Raw genomic sequence first — 27,467 nt, forward strand, 5'->3', positions numbered from 1 at the left:
TCAAAAAAATATTAGTTCCTTTCGAGATGTGAAGAAAGGAGTGCCTCAAGGATCTGTACTGGGCGCAATACTCTTTTTAATATATATAAATGATTTATGCAATCTGCAATTAAATGGAAAGTTGATAACCTTTGCTGACGACACAATGCTTTACGTAGGAGATACAAATACAATAGATGTAATAAAAAAAAGGTAGAAGATGACCTAACAAAAAATAACTTCTAGCTAATAAAACAAACTAAAACTAAACACACAAAAAACAAAATACATCTACATAAGGAAAACAAGAAACATGAATCATAATGGAAAAACATATCTAAAAATACATAATCACTGTCGCTGCCAAGATCATGGTGATTGCTATTGCCACAAATAGAAAAGTTCACGAGTATAATTATCTGGGTATAACGATACAACATGGCCTTATAAATGCAACTCACACTGTGATATTTTAATCAAAAAAAAATCAGAAAATAAAAAGCAATCATTCACAAGATGAAAAACTTTTATTAACGAAGGAAGATTTATTTCATGAATGGATTTATTCAATCATTGATTACGCAATTTATGTCTATATATAGAGTGGAGTATATGTAAGAATATCCGGAAATTATATGGCATACATGATAGAATAAGATCTCAAATAATAACAGACAGTACCAAAATACACAGTGTCATCCTATATCTGTGCGGCAAAACTACTTATATAGAATTGTGAAATTCTCACAAGTAAATGAAAAATATGACAAAAAATAAAAATACAAGCACAGGTAGAGCAGCGGTTCTCAACCTTTTTTGACTCGCGGAGCCCTTTTTAGTTAAAAAAATTATATGGTGGAGGCCCATTTCTTAATTATTCATCAAAATTAGATTTATTTTTACTATTTGAAAATATTTATAATTATTATTTTTTTAAATTTCACTGTTTTTTTTTTTCCTCCAGCGGCCGCTGAGCACTGGTTGAGAACCGCTGCAATAGAGTATACCAAGTACCAAAGCCAAATAAAACCCTAAAAAAAAAAAAAAGAGCTTTCCCTACATTGCCCCAGAGGTTTTAAACTTATTTCATACTGAAAATCAATTGACAATAAAAAACAAATCAAGTATTTGAGTTTGTAAAAAATAGTGATTATGAAATGATTTTTTATGAATACTTGGTAAGGTAATCAGATATAAAAACAGTTTTACATCAAGTATAAAGAGATAACGAAATTATATAATGATGAATAGGTATATATGGTTTGTGAATACATTCCTCCTGATATGCTAAGAGCTACTGTTGAGAACGCTGTGATGCAATTTAACTTGCTTTCAGAAAATGGTGGATGCCACATTGAACATGCTTTAAAAGAGATTAAAAACATTTTAAACCGATGTCTTCATGTCTTATTTCATTAAACAATGATGCATACAGCGCCATTCCCCGCTGGTGGTGAGTTTTTAAACTTTTTTTTTGTTAACGTTTTGTCCAGTTTTCCTTTTATGGCCATTTCAAAGTGGAACTTTAATTATAAAGACTGTGTATATATATAATGCCTTAGCATGCACATGTGTCTGATTTTAGACATGCTTTGACATCTTGGTCAGTAGGACTGGAATTATAGGTAAAACTCTAACTTACTAGGGCTTGTTCTCCAGAGCTGATTACGAGAGGAGAGATGGCCTCTGGTTGCAAGACAATCAGGATGAGTACAGCCAACAGAGGCATCCTGAATCATAGGCAGAGATAGACTTGGAAGTGTGGGGGGGGGGACACGATGTCAATTCATATATACATTAGATCAGTAGACTCTTATCTTTGATGCTGCCCCCCCCCCGTATCTCCACCCATGTCCTGCATGCCAGCAGCCTATTTAATGTTTCTCCGTGTTTTTTTTTTTTTTGTCAGAACAAATCACCCAAATTTTAGAACGAACAAATAAACGTGCCCATCTCTTCTCGAAAAACTTTTCCACGTCCAAAGTTGATTCTTTCAAAATGAGCCCAAGCGCGAGAGAAATATTTCTTTGTATAGCTGAATAGACTGTGCATTTTTTGGCAATTTTGATTTTCTCCTATTTGTCCGAGTTTGACCACATGAAAGCATGTTTTGGCTGATTTTGTAAGTCTGAAATCGGTAGTAAGAAATTGACTGAAGGAACTGAAAAAGTAAAAATAATTTTAGCCAGGTTTTCGGGTCAAGTACCGCACTGTGCGACTGCTTCGTGACACAAAAAATCATCATATCCCGGTGTGTCTCTCTCAACTTGTTGGAACTCTCTTGTTCAACGGCACAATATACACCCAACCACCCCATAATGACATGTTTTTGCTCTTTGGAATTATTAGGGTCTACGTAGCCTATATAGTCGGTTGCAGTTTCGAGATGCCATCGTGAGAATTGCCATTCCCTTCGAAAAAGTTTTGTCACTGTGAACAGAACACCAAATATGCATTCAGCTACAAATACAGGTCACAAAAAGACAATTTGCCCAATGAGGTGGCAGAAAGAGATGAAGTAAAAGTGTCCATAACAAACTTTAAGAGCAATACGTGTGTATGAAAAGGTAGCATGATGAGAACATAACTAATTGCTATCATCACCAGAAATAATAAATGTAAATAGTCTGCTGTGGAAAATGATGGCTCAAATAATAAGAAAATCAATTTAATACACAGTAATTTTACTTGGTCACGGCCCACTTGGCCATCTCTGTAGACTACTTGATTCAGATCAATAACATTCGGACCAGTTTTTTTGTTTCTTTTTGTAACGAGTTTATTGACAAGACTTGCAACAGACATGGGAAAAAAACAAAAAACCATGTGATCAGCAAATTCACATTTAAACGACAATTTAATACATTAACAAGTTTTAATTTACATCAATGGTACATACACGGACACACTAGATGAGATGTTGCAGATTCAAACTAACGCATAAATGAAACTCTGAAACTCACAGCAGCAAAGGATATATGATACAGTGTGGGCCAAGCAAAATGAAACCAAAGGGGGGGGGGGGGGGAGATTATGGAAATCACAAAAAAGGAGGAGTATATGCGTAAGCTTCTTGTTTTCAGTTCGGCATCATCTCTTCACTCTATACAAATAAACAAGAACAAATACATTATAACCATTACATAGAATGCTGTCTACTTGATCAAATCATAATTCTTATCAAGACAGCTTTCGCTAGATCTATTCATGCGATTTCATTTCAAAAAAGAATTGTATGACTTCTTACTGGTAATTATCACTCTCATTCTTTTGTTATTTTCAGTCATCTAAACATTTGCCTCATCTTTTATGAAGACCCCATTTGGGAGTGGGGCCAGATACAGCCCAAGAAAAACTGGGCCTTCCATTTCTTTTGTAAGTCCCATCACTGCCACCAGATGGTGCTCAGCAGTAATAAAACTGCAAAAAATAACTAATCTATACCAACTATGGCAAAACTTGCACATCTGCAAAAAGAAAACAGTACCAAGACTGGCTGAACACTGATGGTCAGCAACAGACAAAAAAGATAAATTGGGACTGCCCTAGTTTTAGGCAGAAGCTGAGCAAAACTGATATTCATAGAGCTGTTGGTCTACTTACTGGCCACCGTACTCTTAAAAGGCATCTTAATGCCATAGGAGTTAGTAGTGACTCAACCTGTAGAGTTTGTTTATATTGTCACGTTTATTACAAACGGATCAAACACTGTGAATTATTTTATTAGGCTAAGCACAATACAGGGACGAAAGGAATAGCGTGACCGAACAAAACGAATACACAGATCAAACTGTCCAAAAAACGAAATAATCAAAAAGAATTAACTTAAGTCACCATAGCAACCAATAGTTCAAAGAAATGAGATGGAGAAGACAGTCCTTTGTAAAGGCTTGTAGCCCACATACGTTGCATTATAAAGAAACAGCTACTCACTTCCTTTGTGAATGTGAAATGTACTCTGCACACAGGTTTAAGCACTAGGGTCGTCATTTGATTGAACCATGTGAGCTTCAAGACATTCCTATTAGATCTCTGCTGGAGAACTTTGCTTCAGCTACAGGTCTCTATTAAAGACGTCTATTTTCTTTTGGGGATAGACAATAGACCTCTGGTGGCGGTTTGGTGGAACCACCCACCCACAAGTGCAAGTCTAAACAAATATAACTAGTTTGCAGACCGGCGAAAATAGATAAATGGTGGAAATAATTTGCAAACCAACTGATGGAAGACAGAAGCAAAAATCAATATAAATACTGTATAATATTTAAAAAAATTGAATCCAAAATCATGTGGCAGCTATGTGAATTAGACGAAATATTTCGCACACCATGAGAAAATTTCCACGGCCTGGTACCGGTCTGCAGACCAGCCCATGAAGAACACAGATCTATACAATTATTCAGTGGACAAAACTTCAGCAACGACTAGCCTCCATTTCATTTAGATATAAAATTGCACGTACAAACTCACATTTAAGACCTCCTCATGCACAGCATGGTGTTGATGTCCCAGATGAAGCTCCTCAGGTTATCAATGACTTCTTTCAGTTGACGATTCCTCAGCATGACTTGCTGATTACAGGAAGAGGAGATAAAAAAAGTAAGAGTAAGTGGAAAATACTGTATCAAATAAATTTAATCACATGTGGCGTTAATGAAGGTAAGAGGAATTGAAAATAAATTTAGTGATACATGATATGGGTTAGTGACACAAGATACAGTTCCAGCGATAATAAAATTTTACAGTTGTTTTTATACACTTTCTTCCTTTCCAAACCAAGCACAACTCCAGTTTATCACCATCTTTGGGCAATTTACTACCTAGTGAGTTGTGACAGAAGTGTAAATTGTGTGTACCTAACAGTCTGAGTGTGTACGTGGTGTTGTGTTTTGATTTTTCAGTGCTGCCATCTATATTTAAAAAGTGCTGTGTTATGATTGAATTACATTTGTACTGTTTGTAGGTCTATTGCTTTCTGTTGCAAGACTTTTTAAAGGAGAGATCGGCTCGCATTCGTACCTTGAAGTTGGGAACCACAGAAAATCAACTTTAACTGACCACCACTGCGGCTACTGTGGGGTTCGAACCCAGGAAAGCATGACGCGAGTCTGTCACTGTGACCACTCGATCACCACAGTGGCAGTTTCTATTACACTGAATAAAAGGTCGGCTTTACCTCCACAAGTTCCTTATGTTCTTCAGTGGCATATTTCATGGAGTCAGAGACCTTCTTGTCCTCCGCTCTTGTATCCATCTCATCCTTCAATGGCACCAGGCTCTGCAGAAATGGGGGGAGGGCAACATAATTAGAACTTAATGGCATGAACTGAAATTGGAGAGTACTAGACACTACAGCTCTTTCAATATTTGCAATAAAGCAACCCTCCTGCTGATCCCTGCAGCTAAAGAAAGCAACCCACATTTTAATCAAGCAGCTACACTGGAACTTGGCCAATTCAAATTTTGGATAATTCAAACTTTTACGAGTTACCTTTGAGTCTTCTACTTAATTTGATGTTATAATTTCTTGGTTAATTAGAATGTTTTTTCAAATGTTTTGAATAATTAGAAGTTGAGGGAAAAATTATGGTTCTTGTATGAAGCAAATTTAGTTTAGAAAAATTCCATAAGCAGTCAGACTTTCTCTCCATCAAGTTGTTATAACACAAATCATTGAAGACTAAAAATACACAATTTGAAAATTCTGACAATTTCAGAACACTGTGGATGCCGTTTTTTCTATCTCAGTTTCTGGTTTGAACTGCCATTCTGTCTGCTGAGCAACGTGTAAAGAAACGTGGAGCCAGTCCTGAAGATATACCCAGGTTCTCTATGACAGACTTTTGATTAAAAAACCAATGTATCTCTCTAAAAACGGCACCTTTCATATGCTAAAACACATGTCAGAATTTAATTTGCTTTTCGCGTTAGATTCATTTTTTTAGCTACTGAGTTCGACAAAAAAAAATTACCATTGTTGATCGGAAACACTCAGTGATCTAATTTTATAAAAAGCAAATCCGTGCTGAATGAACCCGACAAAAATGCTTGAATCACAAGCGAGCTATTTCAAACACTTACTTGTTAGTACAGTTAATACTAAAAATGTTAATTTCTAAAAAAAAACGTGAAATGTTTTTCTTTGACAATTTAATGCCCACATTCAGGCTTTTCATTTGGAGAAGTCGAAGGGCATTGCTCCCCCTGGCTTTTGAAAATACACTAAAAATGGTGTGTGTATATATACAAAAAAAATATATATATATATATATAATTATAAATACATTGAGTACATGTTCTTTGCCTGCCCCCCCCCCCATCACAGGAAAAAGTTGAAATGACGGCCCTGCCCACATTTGAATATTTTTCAACTAGAGTGTATCACGAATGTTCACCACTTGATACGAATTACATTATTCAAGCTATGAATCAAGATGTAATTTCAGCTGGTGTTTCAAGTGCGAGTGAGAAAACCAGGGCCTGAAAAATGGAAAAAATATTTAGGCATCATGCACGGTTTTTTGCTTTAGAGAAACGGTCCTAAATAATGCATATTTCGACTTTTCCAGGACTTTTAAAAAAAAATGTGTGTGTGTGTGTGTATATATAACTCCTTCCCATATTAAAAGTTGCGCTATGATGAAGTCAGAAAATTTTGAGCCATCCTTTCACTCCCCAATTTCACAATCATGTACAAAAAACTTTAGGAGACAATGCTAATTTTCTAGTTGCCATCATGATCTGGAATTTGTCAAGCCCTGGAGATCAGGGCTGGGACTTTATGGAGGGGAATGGGGAAACTGCCCTGGATGGCATATTTTAAGGGAAAAACCGCAGTATTAAATCATAAAATTTTACAGTGAAAGGAATGCAAACCTAATTTTGTCACCCACTAAAAAAAAAAAAATCATAATTTCAAACCTGCTAGAGACAAACATTTAATGAAAAAATGAATGCACATTATTAAATAAAACAAGAAGTTAACTCATTCAAAGTTTTTCATTCACTCTTTCTAACTTCACGTCCTGGTAACTCATTTGAGTCTGCAGGGGTTGTTAGTATATGTTTACTTTCACCTTGACACAGAACCCAAATAACTCTTTCAGACCCTGTATGCACAAACGTGCAGACTTCAGGTATTCTTTTTTTTTTTTATCCTCTGGGATTTAGCCCTGAATTCAAGGATTATGTGCATCATCGACGTCAAGACTGAACTTCCCTGGGGTTAAAAAATATCTACAGAGTGAGAAAGAACCCCTAACGTTTATTAGTACTGGGTCTGAAAGAGATAAACAAATCGCACGAATAATTTTATCAGGCTTTTTTTACCTCACAATGTTTCGTACTAGTTCATTCAGGCTGCAGTAAACCTATTGATAATGGACACCTACAGGACAGAAAATTTTTTCTGCTAACAAGGAGTGTCTGGTATCTGTAAAGCCCGCCTCCCACAACGTCGAGAGCCAAGCATCGTCTTCGGGTCTCGGGAAAGCAATCAAGCAATCATTTTTATGGATTTGAATACAAAGGCTATAATGACCGGATGGGAGACTACACCTAGTCAACAACGGGGAATGTTGACATTTCGAAATGGAACATTAGCAGAGGAAGGTCTCAAAAAATGATAGAGGCAAATAGAAAAGATTGTTTGTTGCAGCTAAATATACTGAACCTATTAAGAAACTCCCCAAATTTTTTCTCTCCACCAAGCATCTTCCTCTGAAATTTCCGAACAAGTATGGTATTTTCTTCACACTGGCTGCAGTTGCCGGGAGCATTTTGTGGTTTTTGTCAAACAAAGACTTTATTATCTTTCACCTTAATTATTTTACCCTGCATCTGATTCGGGACGTCATGGAAGGCAGGCTTTAATGGACAACAAAATTTATTGATGCTCGTTGACATAATTTAAAAATGGGCCCATTAATGGGAGGTGTCTGCTAATGGGGAGTACCCATTTTGTGAGGTTTTACTGCCCCACATGAACCTTGTAAATGCTCCTCTGGTAAATTTTCAATGAATTGTTGCAGCAAACACCAACCTTGGCTTTCATATCGCAAGGCCATCACAATGTGCTGAAGTTGCCAAACACTGGTTGTCAAACAGGATTTACATAAAATTCACGGACAACAATTGTCATGTAATTCATAGATAGGAAAATTCACAGATGAGTAAATTTACTGACTATAGTTTGTCACCAGTGAGTGAGTGACCAAATGATTAAGCAAGTGAGCCAACGTGTGAGGAAGTGACAGAATGAGTTGATGAATGAACTAGTAGAAAGCTAGTGAATGGGTGATCAAGCGATTGAATAACCCTATGAGTGATTCAGAGAGTGGGTGAGTTGCCAACTGAGTGAGTTTTTTTCAGAGAACACAAAGGAAGTTTGTGAACTATAAATAGATTAGAACTATTCTGTAGGGTGGAAGTTGCACATTATAAAATTGACACACCAATGTATACGTGCCTTAATGCACACTTGGGCAGTGATGTTTAGTTTAAAAATAATATTCTTTCACAATTCAAATCTCTGGGATATATATATTTATAGCACTTTCATTATTTTTCATATATATTTATAGCACATTTATGCACATTGTGACAGAAAAAGCACAGATGAAACTTGTGCTTACATCAACTTCAATGTGAGTGTACTCCATCCCAGCACAATTTTCGTTGCACTTCCCGTGGATTTTCCGAAGCTGCTTGAAACACGTATTGATGCTCTTGAGAGTCTCTTGTATCTTCGCTTTTTTTTCTTCCTGTCCGCTCATTCCTTGAGCAGATCCATTCGGAGGCTGAAATGATATAATAAGCAGCCATTCATTATCAACATAATACATTAAAGGATCTGACACACCCTGCTTCTCATCTCAGGGAGAGATAGAAGTTTTCCCGAAGGTTGGGTGCATCTGGAATTTTATTACACAGTTTTCTAGAAAAACTATAAATATGTATAACAAGGAACCCGTCTATGGGTGTATAATCAATAAAATAATTATGACAAATCGTAATCTAAGTACTGAAATCTGAATTGATCTAGCAGCAGCACATTGTGGACATTATTATGTACTTTGTTTGTACGTTCAGAATCGTCTGATGAATCCCTGTTTAATTTTTGATGTCAAGGTTGGAGTTGTGCAGGCAGTACAGCAACAGATCCCTGTCATGTATGCATCACATGGACTCTTGGTTCAATTTCAATCACATTCAGTCATCCAGGTGTTTTAAATCATTCTGGGCATGCATTGCTCTTGCACTATACCCTTATTCCACTGGACAAGTAGGGCAAGTTCATCCTTCCCAAAGCTATATATGCTGGCTAGTTTGATGACAGGCAACATGGATCTACCGTGTTCACAATTTTATGTGTTTATTATTTTGCTCATTGTGATTTTCCAATTAACACCATGTTATTTTAATGAATTACCAATTTCCCCATGTGACCCCATGTTGTAGACTCTCCTCGGTATCTACTTTACTGGTCTGGAAGGCTGCAAATTCACCCAGCTGCTTCTTCAGAAATCCGTACTTCTTGTTGTGCAGAAAAAATATGTATATTCACGTATATGCAATATGTGTCCCACCCTAGACTCGAAAAATATGTAGATTGCTGTGTGTGTGTGTGTGTGTGTGTGTGACATCATCACTGCCAAAGAAAAGAGTCATACAAATGAGGGGAAGATTTTTTTCGGGGGGGAGGGAGAGAAAGCATTGCATAGGGTAATCATATGACCTATTTTCTAGGAACATTCTCATATTTTCCTCTGCCTTCCAGACATTTCATCATGAAAATGTTACTTTGCAAAAGTTATAAATTATATTATGGTTATTATGAATACATGATTATTCACATCTCAACTATCTGTCATGTCCAAATGTTCTCTCTCTCCAGGAAATCATTTGAATCCATTCTGCTTTGCAGTAGCGTTTCGGCTAACGAACACGACTTGGCTTAAAAATCTTTCAGCTAACAAAGATTTTTTCAACATTTTTCTGTCTCAGCTAACGAACACGGATTCGGCTAACAAACACTTCGGTTGATACGGATGCATGCGTTATCATAAAACTGCCAAGTCATGAACTGAACTTGCGTGTCGATCAAAATGAATTCAATAATTAGTTGTCACTCGAGTCAAATTAATTTATTTCCAACTCGGAATCACTTTTCAAATGCATTTCTTTTTCTCTTTCAAAAAAGTATTGAATGATTAGGCTAAGAGAAAATGAATTTTGTGGTCCTGAGACTATAATTCAGTTATCAAACAAACAAACAAAAATAAAATTAATGCCAATCTCAATTTTTAATTGCCATGGTGACCTGCTGCCTGGGATTTGTCCAGCCCTGCCTTAGACTTATATGGTTTCAGTGTATGGGCCATTCCCAAAAAAAGTGTACAAACTGTTTCCGAGACTTGTAAATTTTTTTTATGAAACTTCAGAGCACTATTGTAGTAATTTTTTTCTAGTTCTTCATTTAATTCTGTCATATGGTATTTCTTGATTTGTTTCAGATGGTATCTAATTTTTTTTTTTTTTTAATCATTGTTTGTAGCAAAACGTCAAAATTTGGCTGTTCCCACTTCAAAAAAGTGTTAAACAAAGAGATGGTGCAAATCTGGAAATTTTTTTTTCAAAAAACTTTGAATCACATTTTATATATGAGCCATAGATGAACAAAACTGACAGTAAAATTTTGAAAAAGAAAAGTTTTTTTTTTCCACTCTGTTACGGTCATTTGGGAAATATATTTTTATACCAGATTAAAATTGATAACACTTTTAAGCTCCTTGAAAGGTTCACTGATCAAAAATTTTGGATTTGACTTTTGCAAAACGCTTAATATTCACGTTTTGTCTTTAGCACCAGATTTTTCTCTGTCGGATGTCGACTCTGTTACATAGTCATTATCATAAATAATTAAGATTTTTTTTCCATCTATATCAACATCACATCAATCATTTAAATTTATGAAAAAAATGATAATTTAGACTAATTTGTCCACTCTGTTACATCTTCCAAAAACTCAAGCAACGGAAAACAGAATGGAAACTATGATTTAAAGTTATACTAGTTAAGAGGTTTTGAAGTTTTAAGTTAAATTTAAACTAAGGTTATCTAAAGGTTTTTTCATTTTGAACCCTATAATATATGCTTCATCATTTTATTTTTTCAGTTAAATTACAAAAGATACAGATCCTTAAAATCACGGCCACGCACAGATCCAGGGAGATGTGTCACACGGGGCATTTTAGTATTAGTAAAGGCTGTTATGACACTACGTCCTGTATTTTCTGGGACAGAACCATTATTTTCTTTCATTATTATTTTTGTTTCCAGTCCCAAGGTCCCCCACCCCGTTCAATCAGAATCACTAATGGGAGAGGCATAAACATGAGTTTTACACCAACATCAAATTACCATTCAATTTTAACAAAAAATTTTGAAGTTAAAGAAAAATCATCCTGATGATATAATATACGAACCTGGTGTCCACTTTAACCAGATTTTGAACATTTTACAAGACTAAAATTCAAACTACGAGGGATGGGGTGCATGTTTTTTGAATGTCTTCATGGGGTGGCCATTGTGGAGGAGTCTCTGGGTCATCTATCACATTTTGTATATCATTTTTGAGAAAACAAAAGTATTTGCATAGCTTATTTAGAGAATGTTTGAGATATCTTTCTCTCAGTTAAACGTTTTTGTGCATTCTGTTACAATGGTGTCCACTCTGTTACGGGAAGCATTTATGCAGTTCACGGGCAAAAAATTTTAGGAACACTTCAAACTAGGATGTTGAATTATAAATTACCAGCCCATTGTCTGTCAGAAATAAAAAGTTTCGATTTTGAGTGGCTAAATATGTGAAAAAAAATAAACTTTCCTATGTGCTATTTCGAAAAAAAAAAATCAAAAACCATCAAAACGGCAGAAAAAAAGGAAAAATTGTTTACAACTTGTGACGGTCCGTGTGTAGTATACGAAGTGGTGAATATGGTGAATTCCTTTATTCTACATTAATACAGAACAACTCTACGTTAACATGCGAAACTGACAACAATTCGTCATGAAGGTTAAAATGGAACTCCTCGAGAATGTCTTCATCTCTCGATAAAACTTAAGCCTCATGTGTCTCATGAGTAAAAGTATTACTGTACGTCCTTGTCAGCAGCTTGCCTTTTACAAATTGCTTTTTTTCCAGCATATGTGTAAGAAATAATCTTATTTCATTTATTTTAAGACATAAAAACAGCAGAAATAACAATATTTTTTTAACAGCGATATTTGTTTTCATAACAGGACAAAATCCATGATTTTCAGTCAATTTTTTTGAGAATGACCCGTATACGGTAAGACTCTTTGTACCAAACTGAACTGTTTGGACACTTTAAAACTTATCTTTTCTATTTACAAATACAAATACAAATACAACGCCACAACAGGCAAATTGCCCAACGAGGTGGCTGACTTAAGAACATCATGGATCCCCGAGCCCCTACCTACTACTGCTACACCACACATGCATCCCCCCCCCCCCGCGGAACCCCCCAACGAATCGATACATGCGGGAATGTGCGTGTACGTGTAGTGCAACCTGACGTAAAGTTTCTTTCTGTGTAATGCTTGTTATGTGTAGTGCTGTCATCTGCCCCCAGTTTTACAAACTATGAGTGAAGTGTTATGGTTGAATGATTTACCGTTGTAGGACTGTTACTCTCTGTGGCGAGATTTTTTAACGGGGAGATCGGCTCGCATTTGCGCCTTGAAGTTGGGAACCACAGAAAACCAACTTCAGCCGACCACCACTGTGGGGTTCGAACCCGGATCCTCGCATCACGAGTCCGGCACTATAACCACTCGACCACCACAGCGGCAAGAGAGAGAGAGAAACAAGATGACTATGTCACATAGCATCCCACCATCACACAAAGTATGATGGTTTTTTTTCCTACTATGTCTCATGAACGGAACGGCATAGTGTAAAATAAAATCTATGTTTAGCATATACCGTATATACTCGTGTATAAGCTGACCCCCCACTTCAGGTCCACCAAAACTGCAATAAATTGAAAACCTGCGTATAAGCCAACCCCCCAAAAATCTGTGCATTTTATAGAGAAAAAAAAATCTTATATTTTCATGCAAAATGAATAGCTTGCAGAAATTTATAATAGAAAATGATTCAAACTATTTAATCCATTTCTTCTGAGTCTCCAAGCTCATCGTAATCCATCAGATCATCAAAGCGAGTGCAGCATCTTTGTTTTTATCCTCACCTGGACTGTCATCGCCATTATCACTTTCAAAGAGGATATAATCTTCAGTTCCGTCCATTGCATTGCTGATGCAACACTTTTTGAAGGATTGGATGATAATTTTGGTGGAAACAGAATTCCATGCTTCATGTACCCATTGGCACTCTAAGCCAATATTAGGTTCCTTCAAGGCACCAGTTTTTATAGTTTCTTTATCATCGGAACTCATCCATTTGATCCGCAAATTCCTCAAATAGTCTTTTAGAGGCTTGTTGATGCTCACATCTAAAGGCTGTACAATCGTCGTTAACCCACCTGGTATCAAAGCCAATGATGTTCTCGATTTCTTTGCCTCGGCTTTGGCATTATCAGTTCTGTGGGGGTTGAACATAATATCCCATACCAATAATGCCGGTTTCTCAAACACTGTTACAAAAATGACTACTGATTGCAGGGGGTATATATTTTCTCATCAAAAACTGACCGGAGTATAAGCCGACCCACCCACTTGAGGAACGAATTTTTCCACAAAAAAACTTGGCTTATACACGAGTATATACAGTAGTCTTCCCATAAACTCTGCTTCATTCAACTGTGAACAGTTGTTTATCTCATCCTTCGGGCTCTTTCAGTACTTCTTAGAGTTTTATGGAACTCGCCAACAAATTTTGGGCTGTTTCTGGAACGAATTAAACAATTTTCCATAGAAACCTAAGGAAAATCATGTTTCAGCTAATGAACATGATTCCGAAATTACGTTTGTCGCAGCCGAGGTACCACTATACCATATTCTTTCACTAGAATAGACCTGCCAACCTTCAGAACGTAAAAATCCTGTAACTTCATGAAAATCCTGCAATTACTCAAAAATCTGGCAAACATATTTTTGCACGTCAAATTTTATTTATGGCCATAATACGAACTAATGCAAGAAGTAACACATAAGGTGACCATACTACCCATATTTTATATGGGACAATTCTTTATTTTTTGTTACCATTTGCTGTCTGATTATTCTTAAGCAATATACATTTTTTTCACACATGCTTCTTTGAATTTCTTATCTTTGCTGGATGTACACGTTATTAATTTATCGTTATGTTGAAAGTTTTTTTTCATGTTTCCTTCAATTAACCAAGATTTATAAAAGCAACCCCATATTTTTCCCTCTCATCTGCAATTTTTAGCAATAAATTAGGAATTTTTGCCCACAACTGGCGATATCTGATATATAGGGATTCTAGGGGCAGAGGCTGATATTTTGGCGGGTGCACTGGGCATGCCCAGGGCCCCAAAAAACACAAACTTCACACTTTTTTCTAATTTAGGGGCCCAACCGACTATAATCCACCACTGCTTAAAGGTCAGATCCTAGATCCCGATCTTATGTAATTTTCGCTATGAAATACGATCATCAATATCTATTGAAATTACATACCAGCTGTCTTACAATCAAACACATGTATTTAAAAAAATAACTTCAGTGTGAACGGGCCACTATGTATGTTTGCATTCATAGATTTGGGTGGCTTTGACGATCACCGTTCATACAGGGCACCGCGACAACAGTTCAGGTGATGCCACATTGCAAGTTTTTTCATTTGAATGGGGGTCGCTTCCCAAAGAAAAGAAACAGTGGAAAACACCCTACTCAATGTGTGTTTCTTTTCTTCATTTAATAACAGTTTTTATTCTCATCACATTGATGGCAATAATCCGAACTCCAAAATACGAATTCATAATCCAGACGCCCTGTAAATGTTGTGAAATCTGGCATTGACAACTTAATCCGGAAAGTTGGCAGATCTGACATCACACAACACACAGTAAACCAAGTACTACTACAAATTCATTTAAAAAAAGAAGGAAATTAAACAATTCTTACTTGTATAGCTTTCAGAATCTGAAATAGTTCAGTGGTTTTGGTCACGATTTCCTGGACCGTCTCCTGTCCGAATCGGCACAGCAAGGCCATGTTGAAATCCGTTTGCGGCTTCGACTGTGACGAGCTACCCATAGCATTCATTGCAGATGCAGACTCCATCATACTCTGAGATTCCGAGTCTTCAACCGGTGCCATGATCATGGGATTCTGACCCATAACGAGCCCCTGCGAATCTGGGAAAGGTGACTGGTGCTGCGGTGCACTAGCCTGTCCTGCATCTGTAGACTGAAAGGGGGATGCCATTCTGAAAGAACATGAAATTAAAGACATCAGAAAACATATTAAAATGAGATTTCATTACAACATGGACACTTGCATTATAGCAAATCTTGCTACTTTCTCGTTGGAATATTGAAGGACCTAATTCGCCACACACCAACTCCAGCCATATCTCTGTACCATAATTTAGTGCCATTAGCAAGTTGGGTTGGAAACAAAGGTACCATGTATCAGTGGTTGCCTGAAGCTCGTTAGAGGAAAATATCTTGTTACCTGTATTCCTTCCCTGGTTCAAACTTTGAACCTGATCGCAACCTTCATGAAGGTAGACGAGCATCTTACTGCCATGTCACTCAGGCGCGCCATCACTGAAGGACCAGACACACCTTGTTTTTCATCTCCGATACATACTGAAGCATTCCCCAAGGATATGAGAGTTTAGAAATTATATTAAAACCAAAGAAACACATCCACCACAGATGAAGGTAATGGAAAAAAATTGATATAATCGTCATGGAGCATCGTCAATCTCAAATCATATAATAGATAAATAAAATAATGGCAATGGATGATCAAATTATAAATATGATAAGGCGATGGCATATAGCTGTTCATCACATCAGAATCTGGTAATCGCCAATCAATCATGATAGTCAATAATTTTATTGAATAAAATTTTGAATCTCAGTTAATCGTAGCATCAGCTAATTACAGTCATCCGTGATTATGGCGATCATTTATGAAGCTCATCTATGATCATGTCCAGTTGTCACTGCAGTGATGACTGATCATTTACTGCAGATTGTTGTAGTCTTGACTGCAATTCCTACCCCCCCCCCTCACTCAACGGTTGACTGCTGCACTCTCCTGAGGGCACATACATCGGGTTCATGTCTCCTCTCGACTTCCATACTCCCCTAGTCTTATCGTGCAGCTGATGCATATTATCCTCCAGGAACTTGACAAGACTGTAGGGTTTCACTGCGCACTGACTTTCCTGTAGTGGATTTCCCTCTGTAATGATGGCACAAACCCAACTGAAACTCACTCCCATTGTGCCAGTCCTGCACACAAGTCAATAACAGTACGTGTTCTCCTTCCTGGCTTCGTTCGCCGATGCACTATGCGAGCTGCAATTCTTTCCCTTACTAATAAAAGAACACTACACTCTGCTTTTTACTCACAAACATTCCGCAGGAACAAATGAAAAAAAAAAGCTGAGCGATTCCTGCCTGATGGTACCGTTGGCCAAGCATCAGCACATATCACATGCTTCAACGCGACAACTGAGGGCAAGTCCATTCCAGTTAAAAATTACCTATAACCCCCCCCCCCCTCCTCTTGCCAAAAAAGAGGTTACCATGCATAATTATGGTGTAGAAATGTTTTGGGCAACCCTCAAAAACGGAGGAAGGAAAAAAAAATTTCCCCCCATTTACTTCCATGATTTTTCTCCCTTCTCCCGAACCATTGGGTGAAAATTACGTCACTGGTCAATTGCAAACACACGTGAGTATAGTTAATCCAAATGTTGAAGAAAAAATACAAGGATGAACGGTGCACAGCAAATGAGAATTTGTTTTTAAAAATAACTGGACACACAACTTAACACACGAGGCTCTAAAATTTTCTGGGCCTACCTCAGAAGAGATAATAAATGCGGGCACAAACAAAAATTATAAAATACATTGCGGGGTGCGGACAGGGCATCTTATCATCATGGCCCTGGGCCAAATGATTTTTCTGAGGCCCTACCAGGCAAATTTTTGAAAGTCTCAACCAGATCCTATTTTTGTAAGCCCCCCCCCCCTTTCTCTTGAGGTGCCCGGGTGGGCCCATGCCTTAAGACGGCACTGGGTGGGGTGGGGGGTGGGGAGTGAGGAAAAGAATCAGTAGAATGGTGATCACGCAAGCACCACCATGCTAATTACAGTGAGAAATTTTCAAAAATGAAAAATTTTTAAATTCCAAATTTGTCGCTACACCTGCTTATGGAATCATAGCCAGAAATACTGCAGGACTCGAGGGAAAACTACCAAAAAATGGAATCAACGATGCATGCAGTTAATTAATGCGGTTGATAAAGGGTTGCCAAAACTAGCAAATGCTGACACTTCTGTCAGGGTTGCCAATTTTGGAGAGAAAAAAGTTGCCATGTTGGCACTGACCACGCAAGTGACCAGAAGAATTAACCAGTTAAGTGGTTAAGACGGCATTTGCTGTCGCTGATATACGTAATGGTGTTGCCTACGACGGCATTTGCCAACACACAGACTTTTCAGTCTTTTTCACATAGATATGACGAAATAATTTGTCATACATGTGCTGCCATCTCTGTACAGCCATCCTTCTACTTTATTATCTCATCACTAGATGGAGTTGACAATTATATTTCAAGTTCTGAGATTATTATTACTATTATCTTTGTCATGCTTTGCAAAGCTGCATCCCTATCGTTTATGTTTCAATTTCCGATTTCCTTGCGAAGATGCATCAGTTTTATTACTCATATATCTTTTAGCAAAGGTTCAACTACTATGGTTCCACATAAATCCATCAATAGCATTTCTTTTAGTCACAGGACATTATGACCGCCCCTCCCCACTTTTGGGGTGTCATATTATGTCTCGACACATTCGAGCTATAAAAAAACATGCTATAAAAAAAATATTTTAATATTTCAAACTTCCAAGAAATGGAAAAAAAGGAAAAAAGCGCGCATCTTCAAAAAAAAGTGGGCACTGCGGGTAATGCTCGGAGAAATTAATTGGACAGTTGACTGGTTAACAAGCATGTGAGTGACTAAAAAAAGTGTGAAAGCATGTAAGTGATCAAAACAGTGACTTAGAGAGAGCAAGGGACTAAATCATTGAGTGACCAAAAAGAGTGACCCAGTGTGTGTATGTGTTAAACATGGGAGTGACCAAGAGTGATCTAGACAGCAAGGAACCAGACGAGTGAGAGATCGAGAGAGTGACCTAGAGTGTATGCATGCAATAGAATGATCAAAATTGTGATCTGGAAAGTGTGTGAGCATGGGAGCGGCAAAAAAAAGTGACTTAGACGAATAATCTATCCAGTTGAATGGGTTTCTTGAGGTTAAGTTGTCTTTCAAAAATGTATGCGAACAAACGAAATAAGATCATAAAGGTTTTTAACAGCTGGATAATGCGGAGAGGAATCTAAAAAAAGAAAAAATTTAAATGCCCTTGCAGGAAATCAAACTCGCGTCCTCTCACTTTCCTGGTAAGCGCCTTAGAACACTAGACTACAAAGGCAACGATTTGCAATCTTTCCTTAGAGCCCATGTGCACTGAACGGGATCGTTCATGGATGGTTGGACCTATCTTAGGCCAAAGCTCACAAATGCTGACACTGCCACCAGAATCAGATAAGTCCCTATCTGGTGACAGGGTCAGTACACATTAAAAATGCAAACAAATACTGCATCACTTGATATTTCAAAATGCTTCAACTCGCTTTTCATTAGAGTACAATGCAACAAAGAAAAAAAAAAGTAATTAAAGTTTTATTAACAGGTCCAGATAGGGGACCACAACCACATTTTTCTCAGCGCAACCTTTTGAAAGGATCCCAGAAAAAAGTCTGCTTCAGGGACCCTTGAGAAGGCATGATATGGCCCTGAATAAGTTCCCTATATCTATTATAATTCTTATTTTCCTGATAACCCTCCAAGGAAGCTCAGTCACCAACGATCTACTTTTGGTATGCGTAATTGGTTTACCTTTTTCTTCTTCAAACGGAGCACAGCTCCAGTCTATCACTATGGGCAATTACCACAATGAGCTGTACCGAATGTGTACCTAACAGTTTGAGCACATATCTAGTGTTGTGCGTGAACCTTTAACGATGCCGTCTATATTTCTCAAACTATGAGTGAAGTGTAATAGTTAAATACCTGTACCATTGTAGGGCTTTCGTTCTCTGTGAAAAGACTCCTTAATGGGAGATATGATTAACCGTGCGCTTAAGCTTTCTTTGATTTGTAACCGGCTCAATGATGAGCATAATTGAAACTTTGATTAGTTTTAAAATTAGCACCTAAACCAACCATGGTGCAATGCACACTACCAGGGCTGTCTTAAGAGCATCGTGGCACTTCCGGGCAAAGTGGTTTTTCTGAGGCCCTACCTTGTAAATTTTAGGAAATTTCAACCAAATCTAATTTTTGTAAGGCTCCTTTTCTCCTGAGGCGCCAGGGTGGCGTAATTACAACCACCACTCTCTTAGTAACACAGGAAGCATTAGCACACTGGTGATTGGTTACTGCGAACAAAAAAGCTAGCAAGATGTCACGAGAGGCAGAATTTTGGGCGAAACTGAATTACAAAGTTCATTAATGAAAAATGAAATCATTTTTTTATTGAATCAGTAAATGATAGCTGGGCCCAGGTTCGCAAGCTGTTATTATTGTCTTCTCGATGCACGTAAACAGCATTTGATTAAATCAGAAACAAAAACGGAAATTTTTTTTAGTAAATCAGCAAATGATAGCAAAGATGGAAAAAAAAAATTAGATGGGTTTCAGACGGAATCGAACACACAACCTTCCATATATGTCTCGTATTATAACCATAACTCCCAACGGCGGATTTCGGATTCAAGCACAATTAATTGTATCTATTGTTGAACGTCACCAGAAAAAATTTCACCATGAGTGACATAATGGTTCATCACTCGTTTCGGCCAATCACGATGCACTAAATTTCTACAATGTAGCTAGAAATGTAGGGATTGCTTATAAGCGTCCAGGTGGGCCCATGCGTTAAGACGACCCTGCCATTTACTGTCTAAGGAACAGCAGAAACATGACTCGAGGGGGACATGCACTGATTTCAAATTTCAGTTGGAATTTCTAAAGCAGTGGTTTTCCTAGGAGCAGGTTCCCTGTGCCACGTGCAACATGATTCGCCCAGCTCGAAATGCCGTCCACTCACCAATAAGAAAAACAGCATGACTGTTTTCCTACAGAGCGCGATACGCCTCACGACAGTGCTTTACGTCGGGCGTAATTGGCCGACTGCTTCCGGAGGAGTCAAATACGTCCTGCCCCACAGTTTTGCCGATATTCTCTTCACTCTTGTGTGTTTTCTTTTTCTTCCGTTCAAACCGGAACATGCAGACAACAGAGTAGCTGATGCCAAAGCCATATACTTTATATAGCCGACCTGATCTTATGCGCCTCGCTAGGAAAACACAAACGCGTAGCGTGATTATGTAACACGTTTCTGTCGGCGCGAAATAGTCTAATTCGGTTCACGCTGCGCAACAAACCTATTCCTAGGAAAACCCGGCTTTAGACCACTAATTTCATTCTCCAATACAATTGACCGAATGAATGACCTTGTGAGCGACCATTTGAGTATGTGAGTGACTACAGTTGAGTGAATGACCAAGAGACTGTTATTAACGCGTGTATAAACGGCATGGCTCCCACAAGTGTGGGGCTGACAGGGCTCGAGCCCTAGGCCAAGAAAATATTTTTTTGTTTGTTTTTCCGCGCTATAAATTCTTTATAAAGGGACTCGTGAAAATGACGCCTTAGGGACCAGTAAAAAATCTCAGCCTGGGGCCCTGCTCCAGGATGTGGGGGGGGGCCATGATAAACGGGCCTTCGGTCACACCACCGGCTTGCCGCATCCGCCGTACAACGAATAAACGTTCGGCTCCATATACGTATCCACAGCGGTTATATTTACGAAGGCTACAGCATTTCTTCGCGCTAGTTTTCTTCCTGCTTCGCTATTAAAAAAAACCCGAAAAACCCTTGAAAAAAACCCTGAAAAAGCCCGAAAAAAAACCTCGGGTTTTTTTCTTTTGCTGATAACTGACATAAAACTAAATTAAAAGAGGAAATAATTGCTCACTTATTTCCTCGATGCTAATTTCTCTCGTAATAATGACTTCCTGATTATTACGTCAAATAAACAATGACTTCTGTATAATATAAAATTAAATTGACAGCTGCATGTCGTCTGGTTCAGTTCAGTTTGGTCTTCATCGCGACAGAGTTGCCAGATTTTGAAAAATTTTCCAGCCCAAATCATCTTCCAAAAGTAGCCGAAAAATAGCTCAAAATATTCAAACTTCTGCTTCTATCTAGGAAACAACACACGAACTATAGCTTCAGGGTAATTTATATATATTTTTTTAATGAATAAATTGATTTTTTAGAAAAGTTATGGGAGTCCGAAGGAGAACTTTATATTCTTTCCTGGGCCGTTTTCCGTACGGGCACGACCTTAAAGCCGGGTTTTCCTAGGAGCAGGTTTCCTGTGCCACGCGCAACGTGATTCACCCAGCGCGACACGCCGTCCACTCACCAATAAGAAAAGCAGCATGACTGTTTTCCTACAGAGCGCAATACTGCTCACGACGGCGCTTTACGTCAGGCGTGATTGGCCGACTGCTTCTGGAGGAGTCAAATGCGTCGTGCACCGCGGTTTTGCCGATATTCTTTTCACTCTTGTGTATTTTCTTTCTCTTCCCTTCATACCGGAGCATGCAGACGACAGAGTAGCTGATGCCAAAGCCATATACTTTATATAGCAGCCCTGATCTGATGCGTCTCGCTGGGAAACCATAAATGCGTAGCGTAATTATGTAACACGTTTCTGCCGGCGCGATATGGTCTAATTCGGTTCACGCTGCGCAACAAACCTATTCCTAGGAAACCCCGGCTTTAAGTGCACGGGGGGGACGGTAACTGCCCGGACAGGGACGGGATCATTTCTTTTGCAACCCGATGCGAAAACAGCTTTGCGGAACCGAACCCCCCCCCCCACCACCACCACCACCCCCATTGATGATGACGTTATACTTGAATGACCCCTAATTCCGAATGATTCATTGAAATCACGTCAATTGGCACACTGAACGAGGATCCTGCAGGATTGGAAAAAAATTATCATTTTTGAGGGCCGCAAAGCTATTTTTCGCTTGTTGCAAAATAAAGCCCGTTCCCTGCTCATGGCCTCCGCAAGAGTGGGGCTGACAGGGCCCCGGCCCTGGGGCCCAGGACGATTCTCGTCATTGCTTTGTCACGCTATAAATTCTCTTTTGAGGGGAGGGGTCCGCCAAAGATCTAAGCCTAGGGGCGCTGCTTCAGGGTGGGGGGGGGGGGGGTATGCCGCGCCTGCATTGCAGGAACAACTCCGATTTCAAAGGCCGAAAGGTACTTGAACAGAACATGTTGCTAATTCTAGTCTCGTCCCGGATTCGAAACCTCTCCCGTAAAAGAATCGGATCGTCTATTTCGACATCATCCAACACCACTTAAAAGTGGATTCTGCGCAAAACTCGTGACGTCACTGAAAAAGGCCATCTTACTGAAGGCGACTTATTACAGTGGCTATAATCCATTGGGTATAGCAGGCCGACTCACGCGCCAGTTTAACCCTTTTTCTAGCATATCCAATGGCTATAGGTGAGATTAGAACCCTTTGTATATGAAGCATGGGTGGAATACGGGAAGAGCATTGCCCCCCCCCCCCAGCGTCAAAGGTGAAGTCGACTGACCTAATGTATGCATATATATCATCATCGTGCACCCCCCCCCCCCAGACTTCCAAGTCTATCTCCGCCTATGATATGAAGGCGTCTTAGGTGAGATTATAGCCACTAGGATAAGGGTCACCCCTATCCAGTCGACTTAGGTGAGATGGCTTTCTTCAGTGACGTCACAAGCTTCGTGAGAAGGTTTTCTTCCATAAGCGACATGTTGCATCATCAAAGCAAAAAATATGTTCCCACAGGAAAAAAGAAAAAGCAGAGCCAAGATTTTTTGCGTGAAGCGTTTGACGTTGAAAAGACGTTTGCGGAGACCCAACGTCATCCGAAAGTAAAAGAAAAAACGCCAGCATATCTTTCTGAGCCCCGTCCCTTTCTTACTACCAATACAGAAACTCTCTCAAGAAAAGTACTCGTAGAGTGGTATGGGGCCGTTCTTGTATTACGTCAGCAAATTTTTAGCCATTTTTGACCCCCCCCCCCTTGTCAGCAAAACTCTGAGCCCCCTTTGTCAGCAAAATTTCGTCATCAGCTGTGCCTCCCATGGAGGAAAGAATAACAGGAGGTGACATCAGGCACGAAAATTGAAGCCGCTGTGGCAACCCTGTGGGCTGACAAGTAAGCCCAAACAAACCGCTCTTTTCCCTATACTTAACATGTGTTTTGCCGGATCGAATTCTCTTAAAATATTAATAACTAAATAAATTTAAGCACCATGACTGTTTAATGCGTCTTCAGGTAATCTACATGATCCAATAATGGGGAAAGATAAAAGTTTATCCTTGTATAAGGGGGTTTTATATTTTTAATTTATTTTTGAAAGGGGAAGATCACTTTTCACTCTCAAATACAAATACAAATACAAATACAACGCCACAACAGGCAAAATGCCCAACGAGGTGGCTGATAAAAAGATGCCCATAAAAATATGGTTGTCATATGTTTCAAAAATACAGCAACCCAATTAAAAATGAAATTAACACAAATTATAAACAATATATACACTTGACATAAAATATTATACAATGCCCATAAAGAATACTTATGGTTGTCTTATTCTAAGAATGGAATAGAGCTTCTCGATTTACCCCAACATGTCTATCGTATTTCTTTTTAAACGTGTCAATCGTGTTACAATTTACTACCTCCGGGGGTAAGCTATTCCATTTATTAACAACCCTATTGGAGAAAAATTCCCTGCGACACCATAACCTTGCATTGTCCCTCACCAATCGATACTGGTGTCCCCTTGTAAAAGCAGTCGATTGGCGGTGTACTAAAAGTTCATGGTCCATCCTATCCATCCCATTGAAAATTTTGAACACTTCGATCATATCTCCTCGACACCTGCGTTCATCCAATGTAAACATATTCACAAAATGAAGTCTTTCTTCATAACTCAAGCCCTGTGTGCCAATAAGGACACGCGTAGCTCTTCTCTGCACCCCTTCAACCAAGTCTATGTCCCTCTGTAGGTATGGTCTCCAATTCCTTACAGCATACTCCAGTCCAGGGCGAACTAAGCCTCGAAAAAGCGGAAGAATGACTTTAGGAGAACGCGAAGAGACCTTTTTGAAAATGAGACCAAGCATTCTATTCGCTTTTTTGACAACCGCTGAACAATGTTCAGAAAACTTAAGTCGCTCGTCAATGAGAATTCCCAAATCGGTGACTCTAGTTGCATCCGGGTCGACTCGTCATAAGTTTTTAGTTCAGTGCCTTCAATTTATTTTAAAAATTCGATGTATCACATTAATGTCTATGGGAATATGATTAATTAAAATTATATGAAACTCCAATAAAATGCAATTTTCATAATTTTCTTTTAACTGTTTATTTTGCCTTTTTGTTTCGTTCATCATTATCATAGATTCGAGACATTTCGAAAGTGTTTGAAGTCCGTGGGCGCTCGTATTATGCTTTACATGAGGAATTTTGATTTCTGAATCAATCCTGAGGTGCTCGAGCACCTTCTGACAGGGCCGTAGCTAGGATTTTTGCCACTCGGGTCAAACAGCATTTTGCCGCCCCCGTGCCTCAAAGTACTGGAAGTGCTCGAGCGTCCTCTACCACTGTGTATTTATCGTTTTGCTGCCTGTAGGCTGTACAAATTTCGCCACCCTCTTCTTCCGTTCCACTCTCATATTCTTGAATACGTATGATTGAAATATATGCCGCCCATCCGAACCTTCCACTATGTAGATGTATTATTGAGAAAAAAAATATTAAAAATAGCCTATAGTATTAGGAAAATAATCACTAGGGCTGTTTTTTTTTCCTCTTCATTTTGTACCTATTACTTTGCTTTTAAAGTGATATGTGTACGAAAATTTGACAAAAAACAGTTTCGAATTGAATTTGAAATCTAAAATTGTCTGTGCTCTAGTTTTTGTTGTTCTACCTGGACTGGAAGTATTTCTACAATATTTTAATATAAACAGATGAAAGGCATTATATATGCTAATGTTTTGCAAAAAAGAGTCCGATTTTTTTCAAACACCGCTTGTTCAAGTGTCTTTAAACATTGTGTCTCTCTCAGCACTGAGGTATTACATGCTTTGGCATAATATTTTTAAAATTAAAATGCCAAGAAGGAATTTCGGGGCACAAGATATGGGTAAATTTTGGTTATTTTTGTAAAAGGTTCCATGTTGTTGAAGTTATTATTCGAAAACAAATAACAACTAAAATTGTAAAAGCTCTCGTTCAATTGTATAAATATATCCAAAGAATTTGAGGGGGAAAAATCGAGTTCCTAAAGTGAATAGTAAATTTTTGAATGATTTTTAAAAACGGGGATGTTTCTCATAGAAAAGCATGGGATGCCACGGTTTGTTTGGGCTTACTTGGTCCCTTTAATAGAGCGTTAACTGGCTTCATCTGGCAACCCAGATTCCCCATGCTTTCTCAACGGGCGCGCTGGTCGGGTCACCTCCTGTTATTCTTTCCTCCATGTGTGCCTCCACCAGAACCAGAATAAAAATTTTAAGGGGATGCCTGGCCCTTAAGCGGGCCATATATTCCCCATAAGGGCTGGGGGCCCGTCGCGTCCCCCTGGTGAAGACAAAGACAAGAGAGTAATGTATGTATTTGAGTGAAATGCATGTATGTGAGTGGAAAAGCAGTCTTTTTTTCTTTTTTTTTTGACACAATCGGGAAGTATATTTGTGATTAATAAAAATGGTTCTTGGCCTTAACTCTTTTTGCAGGAAAAATGCCGGCACAACCTCAGATGTTAGTATTAACATGAGAAGTGTGATAGCGAAGATGAAGCTGTGAAGAAGTTGATTGTTTTTCGATAATACAAGCGACAATACGATTTGGTAAAACCAGCTGTGATTCGATGTGGGCTGAAGGGGATGTGGCTGTGGCCTGTAGCCTAAAGCCGGGTTTTCCTAGGAGCAGGTCATCTTCCTCACGTGCAGCGTGAAAACGCTGATTGGTTAAAAAATTGGTTAAAAAACCCTGATTTCGGGTTTTTAACCAATCCCCTCCTTCACGCTGCATACGGCGCAGAAATTCTACTCCTAGGAAAACCCGGCTTTACCTTGCAGCTCTCGTCCCTCGTGGCGGCAGGGGGGACAATCGAACTGGACGCCGTCACGAACGGTCGACTTTTTCCACCCTCCTTCGACATTGCAAAGTGCTAGTGCAGTTCTCCCGTAGGCGGTAAGGGCAGGTGGAATACCGCCCTGCCAAAGGGAGCTAGTTACGGACCCTAGGCATAGGCTGGACGGGTCGGGGCTCTTCGTTCTCAAGGTCAAATATTGACATAGCCCACTTGCGTGCAAAACTCAAGTTGAAATAAAGGCTGGCATGGCCTGCTAGATAGCGGCGTGCTAGCCATAGATACCAAATCCCCCCAATTTATATAAAAAAAAAAAAGAGGACCTTTCCCCCCGCTCCCTGCTACACCTATGCTTCAAGGAAGTGATACGCACGGTAAGTAGTAACAGGTGAGTGGAAATTCTCTTGCATGTGCTCTGAGTAAGATGGGCATAATCTGCCCCTTTGCCGATACTGACGGCGCCGAAGCCGTAGCTAAGTTGAAAAATCTTGCGGGGGACCTGGACGAATCCGGCCCCAGGGCAGAGTTTGGTAAGGCTTTTCTGCCATGGATAGACAAGCTTAAAAATATTGTTTTGGGGGAAAATGTGGCCCACAATAGATGTATCTTTGAGGAAAAGATCGAAAATCTAGTGATTGAATACTACCACATCGAACAGGAAGGGAAAAACAAGGTTGCCCTTAAGGGCCTCGAAGAGCTTTTCTGCGAGGCAAGGGACCTTTTTGACCTTATGGGAAATAAAACCTGCTGCCACAAAAGGGCACTTATGTTTAAGCGCAACCTTACTTCAACCCCCATGCTGAAGGGTGACTCTGACCCCCCCCCCCCACCCGAAAATGGTGGTCGGAGAAAAAGGTTGAAAAAGAAGAAAAGGGAAAAAAAATCTAACTCACATTTGGGGTCCTCAACTGCCCCCGGAAGCTCTTCAGACACGCAGAAGTCTGACTCAACCATGAACACCACAGAA

The 27,467-nt window shown here is 39.1% G+C and overlaps 1 protein-coding gene across 3 annotated transcripts; it reads right to left on the reverse strand.

Moving 5' to 3' along the window:
• Positions 1-487: 487 nt before the first annotated feature.
• LOC149071038 (mediator of RNA polymerase II transcription subunit 30-like) lies at positions 488-27,467 on the reverse strand. Of its 3 annotated transcripts, none has more exons than XM_089248526.1 (6): positions 21,291-21,439; positions 15,124-15,427; positions 8,613-8,777; positions 5,156-5,257; positions 4,450-4,550; positions 488-3,082 (listed from the first exon to the last, which is right to left on the reverse strand). In XM_089248526.1, the coding sequence occupies exons 2-5, from the start codon at positions 15,424-15,426 to the stop codon at positions 4,452-4,454; spliced, it is 669 nt and encodes a 222-aa protein (XP_089104652.1). In that variant the 5' UTR covers position 15,427; positions 21,291-21,439; the 3' UTR covers positions 488-3,082; positions 4,450-4,451. The 3 variants fall into 3 exon arrangements, with proteins under 3 accessions (XP_089104652.1, XP_089104654.1, XP_089104653.1); XM_089248528.1 differs by having other exon boundaries at positions 4,442-4,550; positions 21,291-21,424; XM_089248527.1 differs by lacking the exon at positions 21,291-21,439 and adding an exon at positions 27,394-27,467 and having other exon boundaries at positions 2,818-3,082.

The sequence above is a fragment of the Pholcus phalangioides genome, unplaced genomic scaffold (genome assembly GCF_987345545.1).
Source record: "Pholcus phalangioides strain wild (caught in Gottingen) unplaced genomic scaffold, Ppha-v1.0 ptg000020l_1, whole genome shotgun sequence".
NCBI lineage: Eukaryota > Metazoa > Arthropoda > Arachnida > Araneae > Pholcidae > Pholcus > Pholcus phalangioides.

What these genes read in the sequence shown, in the direction of transcription:
- LOC149071038 (XM_089248526.1), bottom strand. Translation starts at nt 15,426, where the DNA reads ATGGCATCCCCCTTTCAGTCTACAGATGCAGGACAGGCTAGTGCACCG. An exon ending in ACACTCACATTGAAGTTGAT is followed by an intron (nt 5,258 to 8,612) that starts GTAAGCACAAGT and finishes CCATTTCTGCAG; the next exon opens with AGCCTGGTGCCATTGAAGGA. An exon ending in AACATAAGGAACTTGTGGAG is followed by an intron (nt 4,551 to 5,155) that starts GTAAAGCCGACC and finishes TCCTGTAATCAG; the next exon opens with CAAGTCATGCTGAGGAATCG.